The following is a 15,932-nucleotide window of genomic DNA, read 5'->3' as shown; positions in this document are numbered from 1 at the left end:
AATAAAGTAGTGCCAAATATGTTTAGGCTAGCCTACCATATAGCAGCAATATGTGGAGGGAGGATAAAAATCTAACTGATTTTAAGAGAGCAATCATTTTATGAAAAAGATCACATATGATTGCCTGCAATAGCAGGCATATTATTTTCTCTCTGTGTAGCAGTCTCCCTAAGCAGGACTTGAATGTGAAGTACTCCTGCTGGTCAGGTAATGACAGGCCTACTTAGCCTCTCTTGTTTTATGTACCTTTTTCTGAGCAGTCTCAGCTCTTCTGGCAAAGGTGGTAAGAGCCAACAAGAAAATACCTAACACTTTAGGCAAAGAATTGAAGGCAAGCTTTCATAGCCTCCTAAATCTTGGGCTAGAAAATACCTGTATCTTCTGCAGAATGACTTGAGAGTCACCAGATGTTTGTCGTGCCTCTGATCCAGTGGACAGCCCCCTTTGTTAAGTCTCCATGAGCAATTTTTAGCTACCTGCAGATAGCGCCACTCTGACACTGGAAAAGCCTTTTCAGTTTTAAGTCTTTCTTTTCTTTACAACTACTCTATAGTTGTATGATGGTTTTGTATAAGAACACTGTGCAACTATCAGATCTTCATTTCACTAGGCCCTACAACATTTTGACTATAACTTCAGTATTTACCTCAAGGATTTCCTCTGTGTATCGAGTTCCTCAGCTCCTCTAACACTACAAGTACTTCATTATGCATTATTTACCCTCTCGGTGATTCTTACCTTCTAAAATAAACAGTACAATATAAACTATTTGAGATTTTTTTAAGGCTAGGCTGCAAAGGCAACAAAACTTCCTCAAACGGAAGAAGTCTGTTACAGTTGTTTTTCACAGCTTGAATCTTATGGAATAGATTCTTGAATATCCATCTTCTCCTTTCAGACTTCCCTATTATATATGAAATTTGCCAGTTTACCTTGATACTGTACTAAGCGTTACAATCTTTGCTCAAAAAGTGACTTGTCATACATCTCGTCTTGATGCACAAGCTGTATTACACCAGTATCTTTTAAAGCACAGGCTTCATTTACACTTATACTCTAGCCTGCACTCTGTGGGGACGTATAAAATTAATTAACAAAGCTCCGTAGTTTATGTACACTTCTTGAATGGTTTCATGTTTCCAAACACAAGAAACTGTCCTGAAGGAAAGCCAGATGTTTTATGAAAGGTGGGACTTTGCCATAAACAAAGCATTTGGCTCCAGTCTTCCAGTTTGGAGCATTATAGAAGCTCATCAGAAAGAAAAGTCTGAATTTTGTTCATTTTCTGCACTTACTCCTCCACACTTCCAATGCATATATATTTATAAAGTTTTAGGTCAGGGTCATCACCTGTAATATTGCACAGAGCTGGTGCCCATGGGAAAAGGTGCCCTGAAACTGAATTATAATGAAGAGAAGACGGTTTAAAAGATGAATCCATTTGAACAGGAAACAAAAGATCCCTCTTCAGCAACAAAGGTGAACATCCATTAAACCAGCCTAGAAACTAGGCACCATCACAAAGAGGCTGAGGTAACCCAGGACAACGTCTCTTCTAGTCTGAAAAGGATTCACAAAATCAATTAGCAGTTCATTTTTTAATTAAATGAAGATTTATACAAACAAACATCAGAACACTTCGGGGAAGTACAGGCACATATCACCCCAGAAGGGTTTCCTATAGTACAGACAACGGCCATCAATTCTTTACTTTCCCAATCTGGTTTTTGTGCAGCGAAGGCAAAGCCCACAGTCCAATAAACCCAAACATGAATTATCTGAACTCCTTTTTTCTTTTCAAACAGAAGGAGGAAATTACTTGCTGCTAAAGATGTTCAGACTAGTCATTTTGCAAATGGTGCTATGAATCTGATCAGAAGGGAATGTGTTGTGGCATAATTGCGCTATTTCGAAGCATTATCTTGTAATAACAATCTGCAGCATGGCTGTGCTTCATTGAGAAGGAGAGTGCTACATCCAGCGTGCACCTCAGTACGTACATGCACATTCCAGAGAGAAGCACCCTCCTTGTCTGCTAATGCTGGAAGGCAGCCCATTAACCAGCTTGAGCCTTTTAGATCCTAATTTCAGGACAGAGAGATAGCACTTGCTTCATTGGCTGTAGCTATTTGTTATTTCCAGTTATGACCCTTGTGATTAGGCTCTGAGCCCTCAAATCCTTTTCTGAAAGAGAGACCAGCTTTCGTTCAACAACGTATTAGGAAAACACTTTCTGGCATCAGACCAAAGGAATGTTTAAGTGTTAGCTTTTCAAAAGCTATCTTATTAACTCAATAAAGAAATCTTTTTAATTTTGTTTCGTTAAAACAGAAAACATGTTACACTAGGCTGCAACTTATGAGAGCTGTAGGTAGAGAATACTTCCCTTCCTCGCTGCTGGAATCCGTGCCCTCGAGTATTCATTTGTTTGCAACGGCAGAAAGTTGGTCCCGGATCCTTCCTAGACCTTCTAACATAGTGTCCAGGGTTTCTTTGCTCAGTTCCATAGTCAGTGCAGAAACAACAGGACTATTTCCACATAAGGCAACATCTTCCTGAATCTAAAAATAGCAATGCAGACGTTAGCTGTATGAAAAATTCATTCACGTGTTTTTCCAGTGCCACCACGAAAGTCAGTATTTAATAGACAAGAAAAATGCTTTAAATTTGGCATCCAGCTCCATCCTGAAGGACCATGGCACATTTTCTAAGCTGTGTGCCTCACTAGTGAAGTGTGCTCCCATTGACAGAGTGCAAGTAAGTATATATTGCCATGAGTATGGGGAAATTCTGGAGAGACTCGTGGCAGGAAGCCACATCCATATCAAAAGCATCTTAGCAGATACCGCACAGGATACTCAACCCCATCCCACACACAGAAATCAGATTTTTTTCCCTCCTCCTCTGAAAGCCACCCATCCCATTTTTACTGGTTGGGGGGATCCAGAACTCTGTAGAATATAAGCAGTAAGTTTAGCTATACTCCCAAGTGATAGATGTGGCCAGTGAAGGAAGTTATTAGTAACCAAAAGGCATTTCCCAACTAATGCAGTCATTAAACATGCTGATGAGTGGCTTAGAATTAAAGGGCGATGACTTCATAATTTATCTTCTTTCTTTCTGTGGAGAACAATGGTGACCAGGAACAAATATGCTGCCTTCTCGCATCCCCATGCAAAGAAAATTCCCCCTTGCAAAAAAAAGAGGGCTTTCATCAGAGACATCGTTCCCAGGCTCTGTGGTATGTCAAAGCTAATCTCTGAGAAAGTCTGCTAATTGCCCACCAGGCAACAGGCAAGCACCAGATGCCTTTCTGAACTGTTTTGCACTACCACTGGTAAGTCAGGTGTTGGCCATGATTGTTTTGATCCTGTATCCTTTACAGCCACTGACACTACCTTTAACTGAAGCAGGCAAGTAGGGACTGCCATTCTGCTGATGCTGTCTGAAGACGTCTTGATGTCCACCCTCCAGTCCATGTCGACCAGCCGAGGCAGGGAGACTGAGGAATTAAAAAGTGAGTCTGTCAGGCCCGGCAGCACATGATGACACCAGACCCGGGAACCTGTGACTACCACCATGTACATACTACTCCGCTTCTGGCCCTGGGAAGTGTACGACTTTAGTGCTACTATGTATACTAACCATATAGAGTACATCATTTTTACTCTACAATAAGCCAGTCTCTGAAGGTCTCCTCGTTGACACTGGAAGGACAAACAGAGTTCTCCCATCATCACATGCAAGGATGGTAGAGTGCCAGACAAGCATAGGTAAATTCACAAAGCAGCTGGGAGAGGGGGAGCAGTAAGATGTCTTCTCCACCTCTTCAGCCCCTGCCTTGCTGCCTGCAATACTCAACTGGTGTTTCATCATGAGTTGCTCTGGGACCTACGTGCCTATTGCTCTGTTCTGCAACTGATAAGAAAGCACACAGGAGTGCTCTTAAAATCCAGCAGCATAAAACATGTTATTTCAAGCTCCCCAACCTGTGAACCAAAGCATCCTGCAATACAGCATATGTATTGGTAAACTGCAATCTTCACACGTCCTGCCAATTTGTTAAAAGTTTTGAAGATATCATCCTAATTAGATGTAGCCTAACAGAAATCATTCAACAGTCTGGTGCAATACTGATATCAGTAGTTCAGGGCCGGAGATCTCAGGAGCCTTCCAAGGGAAGGAGGACAGGTCTAACTTGGCTGCCCTGCCAAGAAATCTGTGCAGCTAGCTCTTGCAGAGAGGAGATGGGGATATTCTCTCATGATGGTGTGTACTTAATGGAGCTCACTGCACTATGAACCCTCCAGTCCCCAAGCACCGTGCAAACTGGCATAAAAGCTGAGATTAAGGTTCTCCCAACAAAACTCTGGCACAAACAGGCTGGCTGCCAGTGCTGTTTGTCAGTTCCTGGGAGCATAATGTTCTTCAACAGCATCTTTCAGCTGTCAGTAATAAATACAAGGAACGTTTGAAGAATATATTCAAGTGAAACTGAGGCAGGTATTTAGATGGGTGGCATGCAGATATCTTTCCCCTTTGTTCGAACAAAACAAAGTTTTCTACTTTCATTAAAAAAAATACATTTTAACTCAGAAAAAGAAACGGTATTGATATTTTCATCTCAGATCTACAAGTGTCTTCTCACACAAACTGCAAACCAGAGGAAAGCATAATTACTTATCCAACCAGATAACAACAGCAAGTGTTAAAAGATGAGGCTTGAACCCTTGACTGCCCAGTGGTAAAGCGCAATTTACCGCTGGAATCCAGAAATTTGGAAAATGTCTGTAAGGTAAGTTCCTTGTTTAAAATATACGTAAAGAAAACAAGTTGTAAGGTGCAGTTTAACAGGGCATACTTAAAGTCATTCCCACTTTGGTACTGTCACGTTTATAAGACTCAGAACACCTCTTGCACCTTTTTCAACTCCATTTTCTGGTAAAAGAGCTGAGCTATATTTCATATGTTTGAAAATACAGCATCCAGTTTCCTGGGAAAACCAGTAAATTCTCCCTAGAAGAAAGTCCATGCTAAGGACATGGAAACAAAGATAAACCCTTTTGGTTGAAAAGGGCATTTGCAGCTAAGGGGCTCAACTGCTGTAACTATGTCAGATAAAAGCCTACAGAGTCCCTGAAGAAACACTGTTCCTCTTTATGTCAGCTAGGGAAGAAGTCTGAATGTCAAAGAAGTCTGAATGAAATGTAGGACCAACCCCATAAAAGATCTGCAGGGAGGTCATCATTTATTCTCAAACTCAGTTTAAAATCTCAGCTGTGGTGCTTGGTAGGTTTGAGAGTCTTTGCGAAGCCTTATCAAACCTGGTTGTCAGCAGTTATCTGACATATGTTTAAGGGTACCAGAGGGGGATGAAGAGGCAAAGACTAAACCTCTGTTAAGTGCTAAGGAAAGAGCTGTCTCAATAGGCAACTGCAGCCTGTCTGGATTCTGCCTATCATAAGATGCCTAGTTTCCCCCCCAAGGGTTGATCGCCAGCCTTCCTACTGACTCCAGATGCTCAAGTTGCTTCCTAACAGTACTTACAGAAATTTCTCTTTCTATCTGGGAAAGGCTCTCCGTCCTCCTCCAGCTCCCCTGAGCAGAGCTCCCGAGGGCAGTGCAGAACTGGCTGCCTTGTTCTTGCTTTTGGAACAAATTCCAGTTCACAGTCTGTCAGGGCCAGCACTTGGCAGCATTTGCAACAACATACAATGCATCTGTTTAGCCTTGTATGTTAATTTGCAAAGATTGCTTGCTGATGGCTTGGGAGGGAGAGGAAACCATCCACGTTTTTATGTTAAACATAGATCAATCAGTTGGAATGTCTGTTCTTTAAATCACTGCCTTGGTCCCTATGTGATATATGTCAGATATTTCATAAATATAATACTAAAAAAATGCATCATTTCCTAGAAGACAATCTCATTCCAACAGGGTTAAATATTCACCTAATGAATACAAAGACATAAGCATCAGAGCAGAGCTCCTGGTTGGTGCTCCAAGAGCCACACACCCAGGCTTGCTTCTGGGTTGTGAAGACCTAGCTAGTGTGTCATGCTGGTGTGTCACTCTTGCTCTCATTTCTTCTAATGCATGATAGCGTTAAGGATACAGGAAAAAGCATTATGTGTCTTGCTAACACTAGAACATTGTTTAGTGTAAGCAACTGCTGTAATTACTGCATTAGCATTACGCAATAGTTTCTTCCCTCTCCCTTTTTATACTCCATTAAAACTTTGAGGGACAGTGTATTTCCAGGTCTTGCCATACTGTTTAGCTGTTGAACATTATCTCCTCTGCAGGCAGAGAAAAGGGTAGAGAGGATCCATGCAGACCTCAGAGTACTCTGTTATGTATCAGCTCTCATTTGTAAGCCTCTAAGCGCTACAAAGAAAACCTCTTGGGGAGAAAACAAAGTGTTGTAGCTGCATGGAACACCTAACTCATTGCCCACGATGCTACTGTTAAAGTTTGCATTCCTTAGAATGTTTAGAAAGGTGAGGAAAATGCAGAGTTATAAATATATGCAGTGTACTTCCTGATGCATGGAAGAGAAAGAATGCACAGAATTGATTAGATGTGCAAAGATAAGGTATTCCCCAATATATACATATCCTTCACAGTGCACAGTTATTGAATATGGACATCACTTAATGACCTGAATGGGGAGGTCAGAGTGCTTCACCTTCAAAAGTTTTGCAAATATTTGCTATACACTGCACTCTGCAAGGTAGCAACAGACTGAGCATTAAATGGAATTGCTTGAGGACTGGAAACAATTTGCCACAGATCTGAATACATGCTTGTTGGCCTCTGCTAAACTCTGCTAAGCTCTGTGATGCCACAATCATATAGCTACACCTAAGGCAAATGGGGGTATCCCTGTGCTACATTACAAAAACACATTGTGATGCACTCTTCTAAACGCTAAGCTCCAATGACCTCAGGAAACATTAATTGCATCAAGATGTGAACTACTACTTACTCTGACTTGCTTGTGCTTCATTCCTCCAAGCAGAGCTGCGAAAATGTGAAGAGAAAAACAGTATCAGCAGTGCTTTGGGAAAAAAAAAAAAAAGAAAAAAGAAAAAAGGTAGGGAAAGCATTCAGAGTGGCTTACCCCTGACAGAAGGGTCACCAGGGCTGCAGCAGTAAGCAGGGGAGAGAGACTGCCTATGCCACTGAGTGCCGAGGAGAGGCTGTCGCTGGTAGGCAAACTGGTGACCAGCTATGGGTTTGTCTGTAAGTGCAGCTCACTTATGGCGTGCACCTTTCTCCCTGGTTTTATCAAAGCAATGGGCTACCAAGCAGCGAGATGTACAAGCATGCAGAACTGCTGTCCTCACGTACGCTCTACCGCATACGGTGCCTCCGCACCTAAGCCAAGGTGGTAAGTGGACCGCTTCTAGATGTGACCCAATTGGATTTTGTAGTGCTGAAATCGAGCCCTCTAAGTTTTAGCATCATCTGTAGTATTTTTCCACCACACAGGTGAGTTGTTAGGATAAAGGGGGCTTTGCATTACGTGAATGAGGCCCATACCATTCCAAAAGTCTTAGGAAAACCCTCTCTGCCCATGGCTGTGTTTTGTTTGCCATTCTACTCAGATGACATATTTCACTCAACTCTGCTCATCCCAACCTGTGTGATTATGCCCAAGGCACGCACAAAATTCATAGAAACGAGACTTTGCATGCTACCAGTAATCCACATATCAAACCACATACACAGGCTTTAACTTTCCAGCTGAAAGCAAATGGCAGGTGGGTAGCACTCACATATTCTCCAAGATTATCTTAGTCAAAAGGTTTTTCAGATTTTGGTGGAAGTTTTCTGGAAAGAGAGAGAGGATATCTTCTGCCCTCGTCAAGCCGCGGTACACGACGTGCCTGGTGAGGTTGTGCAAAGCAGATACCAGCTGTAGGAAAGGAAGAGGAGAAAGGGCTCCGCTGGGTTGAAAAGCATTACCTACCGCACGGGACGGGCCTTCAGTAGCCGGGAGAGACACAGCTTCTGCAGCGAGACCGACACCGCCAGGGCCTCGGACACCCGAGTACTGCCCGACAGCCTTAGCAGGTAAGGAGCTGAGGTCCTCGCTCCCCTCACGCACTTCTCTCTTGCCCCCCTGCAAGGCTCCAACGGGCCGTGCGTCCGGGGGGGGATCGCTGGTGCCGAGCACGTTTCGTTACAGCAGCGGCCGCGGTCCTTCCGAGCCCCGTGGCGCGGCGCATCCTCCCGGGGCCCTGGGCCAGCCCCTGTGCTGGCGCCCGCACCGCTGCGGGCCGCTGCTGGCGGCTCCTCCCTCCCTCCCGCACGGTGAGGCCCAGCGGGCCGGTCCCGTCCTCCCGCTCCTTCCTACGCGCCCCGGTTCCGCGCAGCGGGAAGGGGCACTCCCGAAGGCACCCCGCTCGCTGCCGCGCCGGCAGCTCTCCCTCCCGCCGGGGCCCGGCGCTGCGCCGCCCGCCCCTACCTGCTCCGCTTCCTCGGGGCCGGCGGCGAGGCCGGGGCAGGCGCGCTGCGCCAGCGGGCCGAGGCCGGCGGGCGGGGTGGAGAAACACTCCTGGCACAGCTGCCGCACGGCGTCCCTCGACGGCGCCTGGCGGGGAGCAAAGCGGGGGCGCTCAGCCGCGGCCCGGGAGAGGCAGCTCCCGCCGCCGGGCCGTGCGCCCCCTCCCCCAGCAGCTCGGCGGCCCGCTCACCTTCAGCAGGCTCTGCAGCGCGGCGAACTCTCCCTGCCGCACCGCCGCCATCTTGGCGCTGTCAGCTGAGGCGGGCGCCGAGCTCCCCCGGAGGCGCCGCCACCATCTTGGCGCTGTCAGCTGAGGCGGGCGGGGACGGGGCCGAGGGCGGTGCGGCCGGGCAGGCCGGGCGCTGTAGTCCGTGCTGTTGGAGGGGACTTCGTGTTATGGCGGTCTCGAAGCCCGCCCCACGTTGAAGGCTGAGCGGCCCCCGCCCGCTGTGGAGAGTGTGGGAGTGCGTGCGCCCTGCGAGCGGCGCTGCGGCCGGGGCCCGACTGTAGCGGGGCCCCGGTCTCGGTAGCAAGGTAGCAGGGACGAGGGCAAGCCCTAAATATGTGGCCTCGCCCTCCCCGATCTACTCATTTTTTAACTGTCAGTGCAAATCTCTGCGTTGGATGCAGAATTTAGCTGTAAATGCTCTATTTTCAGCCAGTGGGAACTGAAGGCAAAAAAGATCATGGCGCTGCTGCAGTGGTGTGGACCATTATCTTAGCAAACTGTGTGTATCTTTCACTTTGTAAAGGATTTAAATAAGTCCTTTTCTGGAGAGAGAAATAGTCTTCTCTTTGTCCTGTGTAACTCCCAGCACATCTGGTTCGAAGGCATCGGTAATCTATGATCTTTTCCCATCACCACTGCTGTCACAGTGTCCCCATCCTCATTTCCATTTGCGTTGTTCTGTAAGCGGAATAATACACGGTAAGAAATGCAAATATGTAAATGTTGTTTGCATTGGGCTTCACAAGCTTGGCAGGGAAAAGGGCTTCCTCTTGCAGAGGAACTGATTTCCCCCTCTCATGCTGGGAAACCTTAAAGGGTAGAGGAATCCGAAGGGAGAGGATTTTATTTTCCATCATTTTTCATGAGCAACAGGAAACGAGGCTCTGGGCGAACTATTTTGGGGTATGAGTTTACCATCTGTGGCCTTTTGAAATTAATTAGCGTGATTGATCGGTTTGGAGAGCTGCCATGTATTTGTGCTGCTTTGTCTAGCACTATGTCACCAACAAATCTAACCCAGCGCGTTAGGTAAAGTTGAGGGTCTGCCGTGTGGAGTCATCTTCATGGTGGGGCCTTCCTGGGAGAGCTGGTGTGCTGCTGAGTTTAGGTGGCAGGACCAAATGGGCAGTGGGTCTTATGGACGGCAATTGCTTATCCGGGTGACCGTACTGTACAACTCAATAGTCTGATCAGAAAAGGAAAACGAGCTACACAGACGACATTATCTATTCCTTCCTGAGAGGAAGTGGCTGAAAGGCTTGGTGATGGTCTCTCTTCTACTGATGCCACAGCGATCATTTTCCACCTACACAAATACGGCTGGAATAGACGAGAAGGTGAAGGGAAGGATGGTGAGATCCCAATTTTTGTTTCCAAAATGAAAGGTTTGCAGAGTTACTGGGTTAAACAATAGCATCCCAAAGGAAAAAAATGGGGTAGTGGTTAGAGGTCAGGGCTTAAGAGCTAGGAAACTGGAATCGTGTTCTCTTGACCCTGCTGCAGTCATCAGATGAATCAAGGTAGGTCACTTTTGTCACCTGAGTGACAGGAAGGTAATTTAACTAACTGTATAACATAAAGTCCTTGCAATAATAAATGTGGGCATTTATTAACATCAGCAGTAAGCTTAGAGGTTGTGAAAGGATAAACAGAATGAAGGCAGTATGAAAAACAACACTGTGTTACAATCTGAGCAAGTAAGCCCAAATGAAACACAGAGATTGTTCACAGGATATCACTTAATATTGTAATTGCATCATTGACCTCTTATAATCTGCCTGCTTGCCTTGTTCCCAAACCAATAAAACTATCATTTTCTACAATCAGAGGTAAGCAGAATTTTTCTAAGCAGTAAATCTTCTGAAATGCTGTATCCAGCTGGGGAAGAGGGTCACTGGTTTTTTTCAGGGCTTTTCTAAAGCAATGACTTTACAAGATTTATGTAAAATCAGGTTGATCCATGCCTAGGTTAAGGACTTAATTGTACAGAGTAACTTTGTCAGACAAGTGGGTGGAGAGATGCAAAGGGCGGGGGGGAGTAGATAACTGCCATTGCTAATTATCACAGGAGTATGTGGCAAGAGAGAACATTTACCTGTGAGTCACATACTCAGAACAAAGATGCTGCCTGCCAGTAAGCACAGCTGGCACCATACTGAATTCGCTCTCCAGTCCACCTCCTATTGTTGCCATTTCCTCACTCTGGGAGCCTTCTAATTGTGAGGAAATAATGACAGGTTTGATTTAATATCAAAATTGAAATGCAGTTTGTAGCTCATGGTCAGAAGCCAACAGAATTGCTTAGTAAAATGCTTTATCTGAGGGTGAGTAGATCTTTCTTTCTTTCTGTCTTTCTTTCATTTTTTCTGTTTGTTCGTTCATTCTTCTTTCTTTCTTTCTGTTCTTTCTTCCTTACTTTGTTTTTTCTTCCTTTGGTACTGTCTGTAGCTGTAGGTCCAGACCTCCAAAATCAGATTATAAGGGGTGAAGGGTGAGATTGCATCGTGTAAGGAAGGCTGGCCTTGTGATCAGTGTGCTTATCGGGAAGTTTTGAGAAACATCAGTTCAATTATCTGCTGTGCCAGAGGCAATTCTCTCTGAGTCTGAAAAAAAAAAAACAACACTTCGAGGAATGAGATGGATTGGATGACCTCCTTAGGTCTTCTCACAGCCCTTTTTTCCCGTGATTTCATGTCGATATCACCCAGTGGGACTTGGCTGTGAGCTCTGAGCCTGCAGATGCGTCTGCACAGCACTACGTGCAGGAATTGGCTTGGATCTCAAGAGCTAAACTGCTGTTAGTCTAGTCGTGACTTGCGGAAACCGGACTCCACAATCTATGAGATTGTAAAGTAGGTATGTTTATTCAGCGCTGGGCGGCACGGGGGGTAGTCCCACCAAAATCGTGCGCGCCTCAACGCGGCACTCACCATAAATATATACAGTAAAACATTACATATTCATAGAGTTTCATATTAGTTTCATATTACGCCTATACATATGCATGACCTGTCCCTGCTTTGTATTAAAATGAGTTCCAGGAATTCATTTCCATAGACCCCTCCCATCTGCGCTTGCGCATTGCCTTCTAGTTGTGGTCGTCGGGGGTCGTGGGGATGAAGGCTGATAGTTCTTCTTCGTCACCTCTAGTAACCTTTTGTTCTTGCGCAGGCTCAGTTGTCTTCTTACTTTTGTCCAAACCGCAGGGTCAGTTTTAGCTGGCTTCTTGAGACAAGTTTTTAGTCTTTATCAGGAACTGTCCTTGTGAGGCGCCTCAGTTAATTTACACCATAGCTAAGTCAGCCTTATCAAGCTGAGCCGGCCTTGTGAGGAACAAAGTATCAAGTCCCTACCTATTGATTCAATCTTTTAACTACTATTAATCATTCAACTACTAAAATTCCTCAAGCCCTTCTCTCAGTCGTTGAATCTGAAAATTAAACTCTGCTTCTGAGTTGGGCAAATTTGCCTGCACCCAATCCTGGGTGATACAGCTATAGTACTGACTGATTTGCCTCGCTCTCTTGGTTGAGCCAGCCTGGGGTATCTGCCAATCGTCCTTCCTGAAGTAGTGCAGATACGTCTATATAAAAAACAGGTGGGCAATAGCACTGCGGGGGACTGGGTGAGTGAGCAGCCTCCATACTATGAGACTCTTAAATACCGTTAATAACTTTCTAAATTCAGGATCTCCTGGACATGGGGACGTGGGTATATGGGTATGTATACTTACCTGCTGTCTGCTGTTCTTGTCTGTGACCTCTATTCCCAGCCACGTAAACAATCTCCAGGACTGGTATTTCATGTGAGGAGAGAGGATCAGGTACCCTGGCTGGGAATGACTTGAATGAGAAGGGAGGTGAGGCAAGAAGGGATGACTTCTGAGGGCTAGGTGGGGGGTTTCTCGTGGGATTTGGGGAGCTTGCAGTAGGAGAATAGTTCTTCATTTGCCTTTTCACTTAAAATAGCGAGTTGTCCTAGTTTTCTGTACTGGCAAGGAATAGCCAGTCCCTTGTCAGGTATATATATATATATGTCCAGCTCTCTCTGCTGGACTCTGAGGGATTTAAACCTTTCCCTACCTGGGAGACATCAGGAGGGAAGTTGCCTGTGTGCCCTTTGCCTTTTTTGTTGGAGAGGGATTGCCAACCCCTTTTTAAAAAAAATTAAAAAAATTTAAGTAAGGGGAAGAACTGTGTGTATTTCATATTCGAGGTGTTGAAAGAACCGTGTGCATTTCACGTACGAAGTATTTATCTTCAACAGAAGTCAACTATCATAACAGAATAAATTCCTCGATACCACAAGGCAAAAATCAATAGATGGAAAGCTGAATGGAAGAATTTCAATAAGTCAGTGTAAAATATGCTCTGTGTTTTTATACATAGCTATATAACTCTAATGACAGATAAACACTTTGCAAAAATGTCATCTTTGTTATAGTCCATCAACTAAAGTGAGACCCCAAAATAAATGTATCTGAGAGGGACTGTGTTGTGAGGAGAAATCAGTCTTGCTGTTCCTAATATATTCAAGATAAAAAATAAGCATAAAAAAGCAAACAAATAACTTGACAAAACCCATTCCAGCCAGTCTTCTTTTTTCTTTTTTTTTTTTTTTTTTCCCCTTGAGAAGTAAAAGGAAAGGAATAAATTTAGCTTCCCTACAATTCTTGGCTGGTGAAATGTAACCTTTTACACTCCAGGGAAAGCAGCACACAGTTCTAGCTCACTTTGGCTGTTCGAGGCTCCCTGGGAGAGAAATCCTTGGGATATTAAGGATTTGATGGGAAGAACTGTTCGGTTTTTCCCTGCAGCGTAGCCTGTATTCACTGGAGCATCTGTTGCAGAACAATGGTCTCTTCCTTATGGGCTTTCTGCTGCAAGGCAGGGCTGGACTCTGTAACCGCACCCTGCTGGGTGTGTGCAATTTCCCTGCTGCAAGGAAAAGTGTAGCTGTTCTCTTGCCCTGAAGAAAAGAACTCCATACTAGGTGATTCTGGTTTAGAGATCGAGCAAGATAAAACGCGAGAGACAGCTTTTCCTCGGTTACTTTTGTATTATTTGTTTTTTAATGCTGTTTCTTTAGCAACAAAGAGCAAATAATAGGAAAGAAATCTTCACAGAGCATGCAGGCAAGATTGGGTTTACTAGTACTAGCTGCCTACTTGGAATCATATTCTCCAGCCAGGACTTTCCTGAAATGTCTCCAACTTTCTGAAGTCCCATTTATACTATCTTACATATTGATGGATACGTCAGTCTTTCCATGCCAGGGCGAGGGCAGAAGTTTCTTGTTGTTACTGGGACTCATGCTTACATGTATTACCAGGAGGGCAAATCTCCCCCTAGATGTCTGGTTGCATCGACACTAGTAAACTAAACGGTGGCAGAGAACATTCCTGAGGCCTTTACCGTTAAATTCCTAGTGCGGTTCTTGGCATGGTTTCCGCTCATACTGACTGTCACTCTCCCAAGCAGCTCCAGGTCAGGAGTCGGCATGGGTTAGGAAGCAACCCCAACGAGCAGTGTGCACGTGGCCACCCTGTCCAAGAGGCCAAGAGCCAAGCGGCTCTTGCAAACTGTCCTACGTCCGTTGGTTTCTGGGCCAGAAAACAGTTCAGAGCATGTTTAATGTACTAGCACAAATCTAATTTTCACATTCTTGTCCTCACTCCTTTTGCTCCAGTTAAAATGAGCTTTCCAGCAGATGTGGTTTCTCTGTTCCACCTAACCCACTACATGAACATCACCAGAGGCTACCACAGTCCTCCTCAGCTTTTGTGCCTAAGGGCAGAGAGAGGCTGCAGTTCATAAAAGCTGGAGCAGGCATAAAAGCTTAAAATCCAGGACTTTAATCCTCAGGCTAAAACATGGGATCTTTCAGGCATGTCGGCAGAGCCCTGTAGGGAGGGTGCGGAGTGCCCAGGCCAGAGGGGTTTTTCCTGCCCACGGGTTACCTGCCTGCAGGCTGCCTGCATCGGGGACAGACTCTCATCCATGCTGGAGGTGCTGCCAGCAGAGCTATGACTTTTTTTCTTCGTATTTCTAACCAGCATCGCTGTGTTGACAAAACTTTGTAGGCAATTCTGACGCTTCCTATATCTAGTAAGGGAGCGGCCTTCAATTTTGAATATCATTAAAAACTGCCCTGGAGTAGAAGACAATAGCAAGTGTCTTGACACCTTGACTCAAAAAGTGAGAACCAGGCATGTCCTGATTGGCTTTGAGGTGATGACCAGTGTAGAAACTAAGCAGCAAAAAGATGGATTCATTTTCCATTCAAAGCGTGGGAGAAAAATGCTTGCAAAATGGATGGAGCAAAAAACCAACAATGAATAAAACTCAGGTTGCTTAAACTGCCAGCTGAGCCTTTATTAGGATGCAGAAAGCCTCTGACTTCAATAGGAAATGTAGATTCCTAAGGACTTATTAGTCATAAAAAATAGTGATGAACTTAGAGAAACCATAATAGCCTCCTCAACCAGGAAGATTGAACTGGCTTGAAATGTGAAAAGTTGCCAGCATAAAAATGTTGGCTATGTAAGCAGACACCATGCCCTCTAACCAGGTTCGCTCTACTGGCAAAACACTTGAAGTAGAGCCAGCTGCATCAAAAGAAAAGTATTTTGCTGGTTAAGATGCTCAGGAACCTGAGTGATTAATGGAAGCTGAAAAACTCATTAGGTGCTGTGAGAAAGCCTTTGTGCTAATGTAGCTGCTCTAACACAATCTCAAAAGTATAGAGAGACCTTTAGAACATAAAGATCTGTTTCTAAACGGTAGCTGTTTCAGATGCTTCTGATGTCTGCTTTGGCCCTTTTATGCTTATTAAATGCAGGTGCCAGGCATGAGGTAGCTGTGGTTAGATACAAGCAGGTCTCTGAACAGACACAAGGGTCCACCCCTGCTGAGAGCACCGCGAGCCAGGAGTCATGTGGACCTGTAACTCAAACATCCCACGTGCAAATGTCCTGAAGAAGGGCTTGTGGGGACCAAACTTGTCCATATTTTCCAGCTATAACAACTGGACTGAAGGAAAAAGCACTACGTTGCTGTGGTGTTTTCCGAGTAGTAGAGGTTATTTTTAAGGTTGCTAGTGAAGGCAATACAAGCAAACTACTCCAAGTGTAAAATAATACATTGGTTCTCATTATTTATGTTATGGGTACAGCCAAGGTTTTCACAGTTC

General features: G+C 45.0%; 1 protein-coding gene across 2 annotated transcripts; it reads right to left on the bottom strand.

Moving 5' to 3' along the window:
* Positions 1–1,583: 1,583 nt before the first annotated feature.
* Positions 1,584–8,834, bottom strand: COMMD9 (COMM domain containing 9). 2 transcript variants are annotated; one of them, XM_075152368.1, is made up of 6 exons: positions 8,703–8,768; positions 8,474–8,599; positions 7,782–7,921; positions 6,989–7,023; positions 3,399–3,502; positions 1,584–2,561 (listed from the first exon to the last, which is right to left on the bottom strand). In XM_075152368.1, exons 1-6 carry the CDS (start codon positions 8,751–8,753, stop codon positions 2,421–2,423), a joined length of 597 nt encoding a protein of 198 aa, XP_075008469.1. In that variant the 5' UTR covers positions 8,754–8,768; the 3' UTR covers positions 1,584–2,420. The 2 variants fall into 2 exon arrangements, with proteins under 2 accessions (XP_075008469.1, XP_075008470.1); XM_075152369.1 differs by lacking the exon at positions 8,474–8,599 and having other exon boundaries at positions 8,703–8,834.
* Between the last annotated feature and the right edge of the window lie 7,098 nt (positions 8,835–15,932).

Source organism: Calonectris borealis, chromosome 5 (genome assembly GCF_964195595.1).
Source record: "Calonectris borealis chromosome 5, bCalBor7.hap1.2, whole genome shotgun sequence".
Taxonomy (NCBI): Eukaryota; Metazoa; Chordata; class Aves; order Procellariiformes; family Procellariidae; genus Calonectris; species Calonectris borealis.
Note: the sequence above shows the minus strand (reverse complement) of the source record. Positions and strands in the feature narration are given on the sequence as shown.